We start from the raw sequence: 15145 nt of genomic DNA on the forward strand, positions 1-15145 counted from the left end.
ATTTTGATACGAGGACAATTACAAAATTCCATTGAAGATAGTTTCATTTATCTTTGAAATATTGAAATGATGATGACAAAATAAACTTTTTGATATTTTTTATACAATGTAGGATCCATTATTCTTTTGTACGATGTATAACTACGATATTTTTCTACTTTTTACATCAACTTCTTAATGTCATTATGGATTTGAAATCATGTTAAAACTTAAGGTCTACATATGCATTTGTTTTTCTGTAATATGTAAAGTGAAACAAATAATAATTTAAGTTGATGTTTATAAATTTTCTTTCATTTATTGTGTTCAGATATTTTTGTGGGAAGTTTGTTGAGTTGAGGTAAGCAATTATGTATCTTCTCTAAATTTCATATTGGATCGGCCACTGAACAATTTTGGAGAAATTATTTTATTTTTTACTTGAGTTTTTTACTACCTGCAATCCAGACAAATTAACAGTTATTAACAGTTGGTAAACTAATATTAACTCGCACTTGAACGTATGGGGAACAAAAGTTAAAAGGTGTAATTCCATATACGTGGTCCCTGTCGTTTCTAGAAGTATAACTCCCTAAAGTTCTCTTCTATTCAGAGAAAGCGTAAGCCATGCATAAATAAAGAGTAAGGCATGCATAGAGCCACGTCATTCGGATTAAGCCGGGGGCAAGTCGAAACGCAATCTTGCGCAGAAAACGAGTTGAAATAGTCAGCCAAAGCTGAGTCGCAGTTCTATCGCCACATATACTGTGTAAATAATGAACGTTTTTTAAGTTGGAAATCTGATTCCTATTTCGAATATCGAATTTTAGAAGGTTTTGGAAAACAAATTTAAAAAAAAAATGACGATATTTATCGTTAAGGACGATTTTTCTAATGAAAAAGATCAAATCTGTTTTTAAGTAATCTATGCAAAATTTTCTGAAGTACCTAGATTCATCAAGGAGTCAATATTTGCTAGTTTTCAATCAATGCAGGTCGCAATCGCGGCATGAACACGAACCTTTGCAACCGTCTGCGAACATCGCTGTTGCATTCATTTCCTTGTTTCACAAAAAGTCACGATAAGTCACCTGACCTCACCAAGTTGCGTCTCAACTTGCACCCGGCTTTATATGAGGTGTTGCTATAAAGTAACCGGACTGATTCGTCTACAGAAGAAGTATACGAGCGCCAAAAACGAACGATTAACTGCTGTATAACGCCGTATTTTTTGAAAGCGTCGCTTACCTTGTTTGTAGATAAATAAGTCAGGCAATGGTCTTTATGCGAGTAAGGACTACCTTTTTATATTTCAGACAATACGGCAAATGTAACAATAAAGCAACAGATTATTCTGGAAATTCACATGCAAGTTGGGAAACTAAAGACACCCAAACTTTTCCTTTCTATGAAAAGAAGTGTACAGTAATAAGAGCTAATCAAATGCGGGAGTTTTGAAGTGTTTCAAGCGTTTGGGGTAGAAGAGCTGCAAAAATTCATGAAATGCGCAAAATCTGAATATGAATTTTTGGGCAGAATTGGCGAAATTCGTGATCCCCAATTTAGAGGAGAGAAGGAGCTAAAAATGATATTCCGGTTCTAGGGTCGGAAAATTGCGTAAATTTTTTAAGAAAAACGGAGAAATCTTTTCGTTAATTATTTGGGGGAAGCCGCAGGTTTAAGCACTCAGGATTTTGGTTAGGCCCATTGTACTATCCTCAAAACACCTATCCAATGGCCTCCTGGGTACAGCGTTCGCAGGCTTCTGTGAATCTGAGTACGAAGAGGTCGGGCAGCATCTGAAGGGGAGAATCATGTCGCCTGACCGCATTGAGGAACGTAGGTTCATAACTCAAGTTGAGGATTTCTATTAGTCTCGATCCTCTCATACTGATGTTGGAATTCTTCCAACAGAGTTTCCTCCTAAGCTGATCCCGCTACTCAATATCGTAATTGTATAGATTGCTGTCAGCATATAAGACCCACGTATCAGCTTCGATAGCCTAGATGAAGACTTAGTCGTTGCCGTTTGCTTTCGCCTCTGTTAACCGCAGATGCCCCGGACGTTCCTCTTCCCTCAACCTTGACACAACCCAGGGTTGTGGTTTGACAGGAGGTTGTTTTTTGGAAAAATTGAGTCTAAACTCAGGTTCTCCATCGATGGGGTCAGGGTTGCCCCCTCATTTAGACTTGGATCGTTTCAATCGGGACTTACTTGTGATTGGCCTTTGTTTTTCAGGGGAAAGTAAGCCAATTTCGGCAAAGCCCTCTTTCGCTGAGACAAGGTGATCAAGGAGCCGCCTGATATCTAGAGTTCACCGTACATGGTCACATTTTAAACACCTGTAACCATTTGGTCCTCAGCACGTTAGACACAACTTGGCTTGGGATTTTGATTACGGCTTAGTTTCTGGTTTTATCTTTGCTCCCCTTACTGAGTACCATCCCCACTACAAGGTATGCAATCATCACAACACGGCTCAAAACACTGCTTCTTAACAGCATTTTAGCAAATAAAAAACAGAACAGCAACTTAAAATGCCCTCTTCGCGATACATATTCCTTAAGAGGCATTTTAAAATCTGCCTGTATGATGCTCCATTGAAAAATTCATTTTGTTGTCGAGCGTTCATCGCTAATTCATAAATTATATGGAGGCAACGGGATGAAGGTGTTTTCAGATTTGCTTCCGGAGCAGCAGAATTAGTTGATGATGAATGGTGTGGTGTATTGGTCTGGTCGAATGGTTCCGATCGAATTAAATATATGTTGCGGTGTGTACTGTTGAACAGTAGAGTAATATTGGATAGTAGAGTCTTTTGCGGGTTGAAAATTTGCAAGTGCATGTGATTTCAAGTTAAAAGTAATGTTGAATAGTTTTCAAATTGAGAGTGGTGTCCTCAATGAATCAGCGGAAGGTGAAGGTATTGATTTGTGTGTGATTGATGATCTGTCATCGAAGTCTTTTAGATCGCGTTCATTTGAAATAATAAAAAACTTGTTTTTTCTTATTCGCTAGTGTTGATATTTTTATTTTTGCAAAAACCGATATTTCGGGAGCTACTTGTTCCCTTCATCAGTGCTAAACAAGAATTGTTAGTGGTTCGCGAAATATCGGGATCATCAGTGCTAAAGAGACTTGTTAGCACTGATGAAGGGAACAAGTGGTTCCCGAAATATCGGATTTTGCAAAAATAAAAATATCAGCACTAGCGAATAAGAAAAAAACAAATTTTTTATTATTTCAAATGAATGCGATCTAAAAGACTTCGATGACAGATCATCAATCACACACAAATAATTTTAATACAAACCAGTTGCCATATTAAAATGATTTTGTTTATTTATTTTATTTAATTTTATTTTTTTTATTCACGAAATTATTTATTTTTCATATGTAAATACATAGATGTATAAATAGTTATACATATATTTTATGGTTTCGCTTCCCCTCATTCTACACCCATGCCACTGGGTTTAAGATCAAGAAGTTACGCAAATTGACGATAAATGAAGAAGTCTTCTGAAAAGCTTTAAATGTCGATATCTTCCTTAATATTGAGAATCGTGGAAAACGAGCGAAATTACTCATTACGAGTTTAGAGGGTTATTGAAATTGAGGAAAATGGGAAGATCTTTTTAAACGCCGACATCTCCGTTAATACGTTAACGTTGGGATACTTATTCATTGATTTTTTCTCAGGCAACCATATACATATGTGATGTTAATGTTATCCGCAAATAATATTTTGTTTGCTAAGGCTACAGGGTTGTTTATAATTGGTGTCTGAAGCTTGAAAGTGCTATTAACATAAAAGTTTTGCGTCCGAAACATCTAATAACTTGGATGATTTGCAATGAATTCAATATATTGAGGTTAAGTTTAAAACCACAGTCTCTAGAGTCTAAGAAGGTTGTGAAACTAATTTCGTCTAACGTCCACTTTGATAATCGATTATTTTTCAGCAGCCTCCAATTGGAACCTAACTTTATAGTTTTAGAGTATCTTTTATTCAAATTAAAATAAACACTACCAATTTTAATGCTAAAACTAATTTAATGTGAATGATGAATCTGACGATTTTTAACAAGTTTGTTGATGTCAAGTTCAAATTTACTCAAAAACAATCGAAAGTCGTCGTGTTCGCTAACATGTAAACGATTTTTATTTTTAGTAAGCAACGTTGCCACAGCACTAAATCCATGTTCACACAAATATGACGATGGAAATTCTATCAAAAATAGTTGAACGATCGACCACAGCCCAGGGTACAACTGCGGGAGTGGCTTTTGTAGCCAAAATTCTTGGTAACCGCTTTTGAATCTCATCTTTATTTCCTGGTTTGTCGTCAGTTATATAAGTTCTCCTTCCAGCTGGGATGATGTTGTTGTGTTGACTTTTGAAAAAGGATCCAACATCCAATCTGGTATTCCGAATTAAAAATGTTTTGGAATCGTTCTATGAAATCACTGTGAAGGTTTTTGGAATGTTGGCAGTAGGCAAACATGTCTTCATTGTTGCAGATATTGATAAATTTTGAAAATTGCGTAACCCACGTCTGCTAATATTCTTCATATGTAAGAGTAGTTTGGCTACGAAAGCAACAGCCACGTCTCTGTGGTTTTACATGAGTACTGATAAGGTTTCCTGACCTTTGATATGAGTTCCCGTGCAGACTCGTGTTTAATCGCCCTAATTAGGACTTTGCAGCATTCGCCACTGTATCGCGGTCAGCAAAAAATAGTGAGTACAGCGTTTCCCGGTACCACCACGTGGAGGTCCTCTTCGGCCACTCGATTTTGGCCCGGCCAACTGGGTGGCTGCCCCGTCCTCCTCGCTACCACCCCAGAACAGCAACGATATTTTTTGTTCTAATTAAATTCAAGTCGTCTAGAATCTAGACGAATTCTATTTTCATTACTGAGTGCTAAAAAGATATGAGGGGGCATAAATAAATTATAAAGAAGAGAGATCCCAATATCTGCTTACATGAAGCTATTCAGCGCATTTTAAAACTTCACATTAAAAATTCCAAGTTGGTAAAAACTCGGTAAATATTTTTCTGTGACGAAAGTAATCAAAGGTTCCTTCTTAGCTAACGCAGTGGCACTCACAGATAAGCGTGACTACTCCACTTATTACGCCTTTCGGCTAGGGCTGATGGGACTGCCCCTGCCTGCTTTGGCTACGCCGAACCGTTTAGTGAAAAGCAACGATTTTTGAGAGGGGGAACCAAGAGAGCTTTGCATTATCACACTCAAAGTTGACTCACAAAGTAGGCAAAGACTAAATTTGTTTTGTGGTTACTAGTCAAATTAAATTTTACATCGCTTGGCCTTGTTTCCCAGCAGTCCGTGCACGTGAAAAACAGTTACACATATTTATGCTGTCATTCTTTTTAAGTTAAAATGTCTCAAACTCCATTGTTAATACCTAAAAACTTTTTGCTAGGACGACAGTGCCTTAAGTCAATGAAAATCACAAATACCTATCAAATTCGCAACCTTCACGACGGTAAAGCTGAAATATTTGGTAAGTTGGGATGATAAATAGATTTTCCACGATACGGACCGTGTAACCTTTTGCTTTCTCTTCTACAAATCCCTGGAAAAATGTATAGGGAGAACAGCAAATGAAAGCGTAAATTTTCTTAGAAACAATCACGTGCACAATAACGACATGGTGAACATGAAAAAATTCTTTTCAGGCACGTCTCAAGGCGGCGAGGAGAGCGCCTCCCAAAAAGTTAACCGTTTAGGTTTCAAGGTTCTAGCAAAAAGTTTAAATGTATTTGAAACAATTCGGACATCCAATGAAGTTAGTGTTTTGAAGGCGGGTGGTCGCAAGATTTGGCACCTGGCAAGTAACGCTTTCAGAAAGAATGTGGCGGAGAACGAACGAGTGGTTGCTATGAAGAATGATTTCAAGCAGAAGTTGGACCAGGCCCGAGAGGAAGAGAAGCGAAATTGAATTGTCAACAATTGGCGTTATTTCATTAAAGTACGAGCTTTACCTGAATGTAAATTTGATTGTTTCGTCTAATAGACTCCAGAGAAATGGTTACCTTGAAGTTTTATTACTCCACATATATATACATATACGCCATATACAATAGATAGATAGCGGATGGGTAAGTATTTTTAACTGTCTTTCCTTGATCTACCAGATTCACCCCCATATAGGCGAAGTGATCTCCTTATAGTACTGACTTCTCTGTGGACCGGAGAAATCCCTTATTCCTTTTTTTATTGAAGTTTGCATTTTGGGCTTCCAAAAGATAAAATCCTGCTTGATTTCGTACAAACCTACTTCCTTAGTATCTTCTTGGTAACAGGCTCATACCACACCTTGAAATAAGCTAACCTCAACGTTTTCGTTATTTGTTTGATCATGGTCTTTGCTTCTACAGTCGTCTCAACCCAGCTCAATAAGTGGTCTATGCAGAAATCTTCCTTTAAATTCTTTATCTTTCCAAAATTGATCAACTGGTAGAGCGTTCTGATGAACAAATGCCTAGCTTTCGCCGAACGATAGGATCGTGAGAACGTACTCTTGAATCCTATCTTTAGCTAGGCTCTACGAAATACGCTGAAAATTTCTGTGGCAACTATTCGGCACATCGTTTCTTTTTCTGCTAAGACCGGCAACTAATATTTTCTCCATCTTAACTGGAGAATCTGAGCAAAATCGTCCAGCAATTTGGGTACATTATGTAGTTTGCCACTTGGGCTTACACCGGCCGGTATTGCTTAATCATAGGATGATGAGGAAGGTAATAAACGCCCGTATCCTATCCAATGAAAGTAAATGTATTCTTTCATAGCATTGTGATGCGTCTTACCTATTTCAGGATCTCTGTCCACGCGCCGCTCCAATTTTATGAAGCAAAAAATATCCAATTTCTGGTGTTCCTTAAGGGTGGTATGATAGCTTCGCCCTTAACGGGCAGTGTTACGGCAAACCCTCTGTTTACATCACGAATCACAGAACCTTGGTATAGTATCTCAAACTTATTGGGGTAAACCACTTCCCCATATGGATTATCCGCATTGAAAAATCGCTGGAAAAAAGCTTTGGAAGTCTGCTGTAGATATCTTTGACCTGTCTTGACCTTAGTTGATTTAAGTGGCACCTTGTCGGAGAGTATCCATCCAATAAAGGATTACGCCTTCGGACATGATAACCGAAAATATTCTCGAATGCTTCGCCAAGTTAAACAACGGATCGATCAGCTTTATCTGCTCATTTGAACTTGCTAATCGTAAATTCCGCATTCGATAGAATTGTCGTTAGTGAATCCATGACTTAGGCTGTGTTGATTTTATTCAGGCCCAGATTATTAGTTGCTTTTGAGGAAATAAAAGAACCAAACGAGCTTTACGATCCCGGGTACATCAAAGCACGAAGTATAACCATTTTACCACCTTGGCCGGTGGGCTTTATCAGCGCTGTCGCTAATAACATGCCTGCGGCTGTTGTTTACTTACGGCATTGGCCTCTACACCGACCTTGTAAGGGAGCAAAATATAGTGTTTGTTATATTAGATGCGGGATTCCTATTTCCTATGTCCGGTGTGTGACAAACAAGTCTGCCATAGCTTCGTAAATTAGCTTCTTTCGTTAACGGAAAGTTTTTTGAAAATATTTATTTATTGAAACTTTATTTGAAAATAAGTTTGAATCGTATGATCCCTACTACAGGATTAGTTTCGGAAGTGCAGTGAGAGACTTCTTCTTGGGAATCTGAGTGGCTATCGGCTGCGATTTGATTAATAAGTGTAGGCATATATACGTGGAACCTTGATTGATTGTTAATTATATTAGCCATACCGGTAATAGGCAAATCTGCACAGTCAGTTTCGATGCCTGTCTGCCCGCTGCTGTCGCGGTTACATGAACCGTTTCATGTCCTACTCGGTTCTTCCAGCAAATCTTTTCTAAATTTGCCACCTGTGGACTACGGGATTTAGTTTAGAGAAGGAACTGGGATAGATCGGGAGGTTGATTATGATGTGTGATTTTGAAAGGATTTGCTTTAATAATTTTCCTAAGGCGAATATTGGCCAATAAATGTTCGAGAACCATATGTTGGCTCTTGTATGATTGCCATGGTCTCTTGTACACCTAATTTCCTGCTGCTAATGTATTTCTTAACTACATACAGGTAGCTCCAGAGATGTGCTCTTCCTTTTGCTTTCCTTCGCCGATGCTGAAATCAGCCTTTTAGTTTGTCCTATGTAACTTTTTGCACATTCTGGACACGTTACTTTGTATATTGCATTGCGCAGGATTCATGTTTCAGTTTTCGATTTTCGCTCTGTGGGGATCCCAGCCTGGTTTTATTTGAGTGCAGCCTATTCAATAGTCGTTTTACAACCTTTTCTTTAGTCTTTTAATTGTTGACGCAGCCGCTGAGTAGGTTGTTGTTGACGAATTTTGTCGAAGCCCGGACTTATTCTTTTCTTTATGAGGTTTTAAATGATCGATGGAAGCCGTTCCCAACTCCGGTGGCGATGGCATATTCCTTCACCTTTATAAATCTTTCTGAACTGAGAACAATCTGTGTATCATTATTCGAAATTTAAGGATTCGTCCGTTGTTTGTTGGGGTTTCCTACAAATGCCAAGGAAAACCCCTTTTTCTTCTCTAATAATTTTCAAATTTAGAAATTGCTAAGGCACAGGAGATTTCACTTTCCTCTACACCACAGTGTCCAAGCACCCAGAGTAGTATCACCGTATTGAATCTATATATATAGAGCTCAAAAGGCTTCCTCATTTCTGAGGTATTTTTGAGGTAATCAAACCACTGCTCAACGCCATTGGAGCACCTTGACTATTGCAGCAGATTAAAATCCGCGTATCCTTCAAACGTGCGTCAATCATCCCGAATGCTGCATTTCAACGTGAAAGTATTATTATCCGGAAAGTAGATTTTTGCTACAGAGCTCTGTTCTGTTTTTTGGGCCATTGATGTAGATGACCTCAGTATACTCAGTCGGACATTCTTTTGGTTCATCCCAGTTTTCTTTAAGTTTGAGGATAACTTTATATCTGCTAACAAACAGAAGAATATGCCCTCATTGCATGGCTTTACGTTAAGAACATTTATCCACATTACTACCGCTTGTGCGCCTACACAACCCATAAATTGTGACAGCTTGCTTCATCTTTACCTCTACATGTTTGTTGCAAAGAAGTTTCTTACTTAAAATAATTCCCAGATATTTCACTTCTTCGGAGAGCTGTACCCCTCATCTCTGAAAAGACCATTTAGTTTCTTCCTTTTTGTATTATAATTGTGGTTTTATTTGGGATTACTGAAAGCCGATGCCTGAGGCAACAACTCAAGATCTCGGTCAACTGCTACGATTTTGCTGTGCATGTAGTAGTGAGTCGATCAAAATATTCCACAAAAGTAAGGATAACATTTTGTTGCTTTTGTTGTCAGAGTACACAGTAATCTCTGAATTAGGATAGTCTAGATACACTTAATTAAAATATCATCGACACTATGCCCTCTGGGGGCATCAAAAAGTTTTTGGAAGAGAACATAGTTAAAAGCCGCTTCAATATCCAGGAACACTCCAATCACCTACTCGTCTCTCATAGTTCTCTCTTTTAGATTGAAACCAAAGAATAAAAAGCAGACTCACACATGTTGATTCTCATTTAGTGGATGCAACCTTAACGCCGTCCCATGAGTGTGGCGCTCAACCATTCTCTCCAAGCATTTAAGCGGAAATGATGTTAAGCTAATTTGTTTGAAGTTCTTTGGGTTAGAATTAAAATTTTCATCTTTCCCACCTTCGGTATATACCCCTATACCCGGCTTTAGCACCGCTGGATGCTCCTTGGCTATCAATTTGTGCACATCAAAATATTTTGGAATGTTGGCGGGGATCTGAAATAAGAACCTTGTCGATGGTAGGAAGACCAGTAATTGATCGACAGAGGCACCATGTTCCTTGAAGATGAAAAAAATCACCCGCTTGGTGAAAAATGGTTGAAGTAGTTCCGTCTTGGCAATCATTTGATTGCAATGATTTGCCAATATCCTGTAGGTGCTCTTGAACTGCTTTAGCCAGAAATTTTGAATCTTATCAGCTCCTAGTGCCTTCCAACTACGTACCTTTTCAAGGGCTGCTTCAATGTAAACTTCAGTTAAATCACACATGATTACTTCGGAGAGGGCCTCGCATGAACGCATAAGGAGCCACGCTGCTTCTAAATTCCAATGGCTGGGTTGGCTCTAAACACTTTTCCAGAAGTCTTCTGCCCGATCCAGATAGAGGTTACTTTCCCCTGACCTGAGTTGCTGATATTTTAATAAAATTCCCTTTGGTTCTGGAAGAACCAGGTGTTGTATGTCCTCCGTTGAAAGTGAAGTGCAGCACTTCCAGGATTTCTTTGATTGGCACGTTATTGACGAGATGGTAGTTTAATTGGTGATAGATTTCCAAGAAGTGTTTGCGTGACGCGACCAATCTCCTTTCTTAACTGTTCGACTCTTTATGTTGATTATTCTGTCAACGGCAGTAATGATGTTGGTAGTTACCGAAGTAAACTTTAGTTTTGGGTTCTTTGGTCTAACGTCTAGGAGAATCTCATCATATGTAATGCGGTCAAAGCCTCATTATAAATTGCGTCGATATCCAAAGTATCTGAGCCTCTCCTCACCACTGAGTTCATGGAGTTCCTTACAGGTGAAGTATTCGAGTTGCTGCTTTGTTCAGGCCGATTTGTTAAAGACTCCACATCGAACTCATGTGGTAATTGATAGAGTAACTCGATTATTTTTCACTGTCACCCGGTATAAATTGACGACGTTCTGTCCTAAAACATGACTTAGTGGAATCCCATCAATATTATTTAAAAAAATGCCCCCGATTTGATTCCCACGAGTAATGGGGAATAAGTCAGCGCTGCAACAGAACTCCTATACCGCTATGCCTCCAATGAACTTGCTCAAACTAATTTTTCCAATTTATGGTTGATTTATCGGAGAAAAATTGTGCTCAAAATAATTTTCTTTGTTTATTGCAAATTTATTGTGTTGGTAGAGAACAATTGCCGAGAAACTGAGGCCATTTATCCTTAAAGTCGCACAAAAAGCCCTAGTCAGGGAGGGAATTCGCAGTTCGATTTGACAATACGAATCCTGTTGCAAGAAAAAAGGTAGCAGGGGTCCAAGAAAATCAACCGGGGTCCAGGATCGTCTTTGTTGCAAGAAAGAGGGGTAGCGGAAGTCAGAGGAAACCAACGCCGTCCAGGATCATCTGCTTTTCCGTATTGTGTGAAAATATCCGTTTAAAATGGCATCTTCATGTTGCACGTTGTGTGGACAACTCGTGGAATTTGGAAGTCACGACAGGTATGGCTAGAAATATTTTACGGTGAACAATGAAATTTGTTTTCTTTTATATCTAGTTTATGTTACAATATGTTGCTGTATGTTTAAAAAGACAAGACTTACGCAAGATTTCCGTTAGTGGATGTGATGCTACCCGCTGCAGTTGGAGCACATCAGCACCAAAAATCTGATGTCTGATGCGGCCATAGGCGTGCATACACTAGCAGATCCCTTAGTTCTTGCTTCGGCGGAGGACACCAAGAAGCATAGGATAAGTAAGCAAAGGCGACTATGACGTCTTACCATTAACCTGGTATTGTAAGTTGACTGCAACAAGGTCCCGGGAACAGAATTGTCTCAGCATGGTTGCCTCTAACAATTTTGACGTCAGAACGCAGGTCCTCGGTTTCGAGGATTTTTCATCGAAGAAGATCCTAGTCCCCTTGTTAAAATGAACCCATGACTCTTGAACCAAAAATATATAACAACAGTCAACAGTGCAACTTTGCCAGCCTTGCCGCCAGCAGATAGGAAGAAGTTTAAGCATGCTGCAAGTTAATTTGATTAACTCTTATGTTTGTAGCCAGTTTGTGCAGTCTAATATAAAAATCGCCACTAACTGAAAGGTCTGCTCGCTTCAATGTGGATCTCACAGGGATTACGAGCTTGTCCTCACCTTTCGCCGAAAATTCCGCTTTCTTCCGATTTCTCTGGATATCGCCCCACTTGGTGGCGCAGCAACGTTCATATCCTCATTCCCAAGAAACTTTTAGGGATATTGAATTGGTGGATCTCGGCGCAAAACCGAGACCGGACGCCGGTTGTTGCGCCGTTGCTGATGATGATGAAGAAACTTCGCCTTCGCTAGTTTTTCCGTGGGCGAACATGAATTAGATGAGGCCTCCAAAATCCGTACCCCGGCCACGACCTGATTTCTCAAAGTCGCGGGTAGATTCGAAATCTGTGACTTCTTACAACTTGAAGAGTTACAATCCTTTGTTTCCATCTTCATGTGTTTTTGCTCTCCCACCAGGACATGGTGGTGTCCGAAGGGGAGATACATATAAAGATATAATATAAAGATTAAAAATACATTCGTTCTTGAACGAAAAACATCTTTAAAAACTTTGAACACGGTTTTTTCCGGTACTGTTAATATTGGTTGCCATTTACCCCTTGGCGGGATATAGTGTGTCAACCACACTTGCGCGTCATTGTTCGCGGCTAACTGAAATGCATTTCAGCTCTCCCACCGATTTCCTGAGCTCCCTGCACTCCTTCTTTACTGTTCTGCGCCGAGTGCCTTACATTCAAATTTGAAGTCAGAACAGTGGATGAAGAATCCAATATGATAACGACAGTTTGAGGACCAGTGTTCTATTCCATTCTATTTCGAACACTCTTCGAGACTCGATACCGGGAAATCTGATTATCAGCCGTCAACACTTTGTTTACGAGCACAAGTTGGTGGCCTTTGACATTGTCCCGCACTAGTTGGTTTTTGTCGGCTTTTTTTCTAAGTTTAGATTCTATCGAAGTAGGGTCAGTTGATCGAAGATTTCTCTTAAGCCCGGTCGAGGGGTAGTTGCCGTGTAGTTCTGCTTTCACATAATCGCAAAAGTACGTAGTTAGTAAGGAAGAATCGGCGCTAAGGACGTAACCCCGAAATGCGTTTGATTGCAAATTTGTGTGCAATTGCGTTGCTTTGCATTCTCCCGCAATGCATGGGCTGGAAATTTTTCCTAAGAGGGCGGCAACGCGGAGGTAATTTAGGCAACCCAAGTAACAAAACAGAGACATCTTCGCTAGGGTCTGTGGAGGAGCTCTGGTTCAACCAGACGTTGGACCACTTCGATCCTACAAATGATGCAAAATGGTCTCAGGTAAGATTCTTTACTTATTCATAGCACAGTTTTACGAAACGCCCTTCCTAGAGATACTTCGTAAATAAGGAACACTACAAAGCGGGAGGCCCTGTCTTCCTCATGATCGGAGGTGAAGGGGAAGCTAACAAGAAGTGGATGGAAGTAGGAGCCTGGATCCACTACGCCAAGAATTTCAACGCTTTGTGCTTCCAGCTGGAGCATCGATTCTACGGAAAAAGTCGTCCGACCAGGTGATCAACTTAGCAACCACCCTTCACTTTCAAAGATTCTCTCGTTTTATCATTTCTGATTCAAAGAACTTCAATAAATCTTTTGCGACTGCGGTTAAGCGTGTTGTTGAAACGATTGAATCTTTGGAAGCGTATTATGTTACATTTATGGGTGTATATAAAGATAAAATGACGATTCGTCATCGCGCAGTGATCTCTCCACAAAGAACTTGAAATACCTCTCGTCTGAGCAAGCGCTGGCTGACTTGGCGAGCTTTATCAGCGCGATGAAAAGTTCTTACAACGTAACGGATGCAAAATGGATTGCTTTCGGTGGATCGTACCCAGGGTCGTTAGCCGCTTGGCTACGGAAGAAATATCCCCACCTTATTCATGGCTCGATCAGCTCCAGCGGCCCATTGCTCGCCAAAATAGACTTCACTGGTAAATGTTTGCAAAATTTCGTTTGGCAAAGTGATTATGCTATCGATTCCTTTCAGAATATTTCGAAGTAGTGACTACATCGCTAGCAACGTATTCGGACAACTGCGTAGAGGCCGTGCAACAGGCTTTTGCACAAATCGAGATATTACTCAAGCATATGATCGGGCAGCGCAGTTTGACTGAGAAATTCAAGTAGGTTTCCTCTGGCAGTTCTAATAATTGGGACATGCTTCATGCTTACTAACTTATAGGCTTTGCGACCCCTTGGAGAAGTCAATTGAGAACGCTTTAGACATATCCAACTTATTCGAGACCTTGGCGGATAATTTCGCAGATGTCGTCCAATATAATAAGGACAATCGAGCAGAAAATAATGTTACCATTGATACGGTAAACAACTAGAACTTAGAATGTACCCAAAAGAAATAATTCTAACGAATCTCTCTCAGGTATGCGACATCCTAACAAACACTACAATCGGGCCCCAAATCGACAGGCTCGCGGCAGTAAATTCTGTGATACTGAAAAAGCACAATGAGTCCTGTTTGGACTTTAAATATGACAAAATGATTAAAGAGATGGTCGACATCTCGTGGGACTCTGAAATGTCAGAAGGAGGTTTGTAACTTCCAAATGAATTCGAACCATTTACCTCAACCTTGATTTCAATTTAGGTCGCCAATGGGTCTACCAAACATGCACCGAGTTCGGATTCTATCAAACTTCGGAAAACGATAAGTCGATCTTTGGAAACAGGTTCAATGCAGACTTCTTTATCCGTCAATGCGCGGATGTCTACTCGCCAATGTACGATTAATGGCTTCATTCAAAATGTTTGACATATTTACGCAAAATATTTCCAGATTTACGAAAAAAGTGTTGGAAACAGGCGTGAACAGAACCAATAACGATTATGGCGCTCTTGATCCCGAGACCACCAATGTTTTGTATGTGCACGGATCAATTGACCCTTGGCATGCTTTGGGGCTGACTGAGTCGAAAAATCCCAACACCCCGACAATCTTCATCAAAGGTTTGCTGGATTTTTCCAAATTTTTGGATTGTGTTACAACAATTTTCACTTGCAGGTACCGCACATTGCGCAAATATGTACGAACCGGCGCCAACTGATCTACCGGAACTTGTTGAAGCCCGTAAGAAAATTGAACTGTACATTGGGACATTATTGACAAATTGAATTTGTATGTAGAAGTTGATCTTTATGCTGTGACACATTGGAAATAGTTAGTAATAAAGTGTTTCACTATTCATAG

General features: G+C 39.7%; 2 protein-coding genes across 4 annotated transcripts; both read left to right on the forward strand.

Moving 5' to 3' along the window:
* The first annotated feature begins 5226 nt into the window (after positions 1-5226).
* LOC119649200 lies at positions 5227-6043 on the forward strand. Of its 3 annotated transcripts, XM_038051244.1 has the most exons (3): positions 5227-5512; positions 5601-5620; positions 5688-6043. In XM_038051244.1, exons 1-3 carry the CDS (start codon positions 5389-5391, stop codon positions 5736-5738), a joined length of 195 nt encoding a protein of 64 aa, XP_037907172.1. In that variant the 5' UTR covers positions 5227-5388; the 3' UTR covers positions 5739-6043. The 3 variants fall into 3 exon arrangements, with proteins under 3 accessions (XP_037907172.1, XP_037907170.1, XP_037907171.1); XM_038051242.1 differs by having other exon boundaries at positions 5233-5512; positions 5601-6043; XM_038051243.1 differs by lacking the exon at positions 5601-5620 and having other exon boundaries at positions 5237-5512.
* A 6738-nt stretch (positions 6044-12781) lies between these two features.
* LOC119649712 (putative serine protease K12H4.7) lies at positions 12782-15145 on the forward strand. Its single transcript, XM_038051986.1, has 9 exons — positions 12782-13215; positions 13267-13448; positions 13639-13871; positions 13928-14063; positions 14123-14261; positions 14321-14489; positions 14546-14678; positions 14735-14904; positions 14960-15145. The coding sequence occupies exons 1-9, from the start codon at positions 13000-13002 to the stop codon at positions 15067-15069; spliced, it is 1488 nt and encodes a 495-aa protein (XP_037907914.1). The 5' UTR covers positions 12782-12999; the 3' UTR covers positions 15070-15145.

This window comes from Hermetia illucens, chromosome 2, assembly GCF_905115235.1.
Source record: "Hermetia illucens chromosome 2, iHerIll2.2.curated.20191125, whole genome shotgun sequence".
NCBI lineage: Eukaryota > Metazoa > Arthropoda > Insecta > Diptera > Stratiomyidae > Hermetia > Hermetia illucens.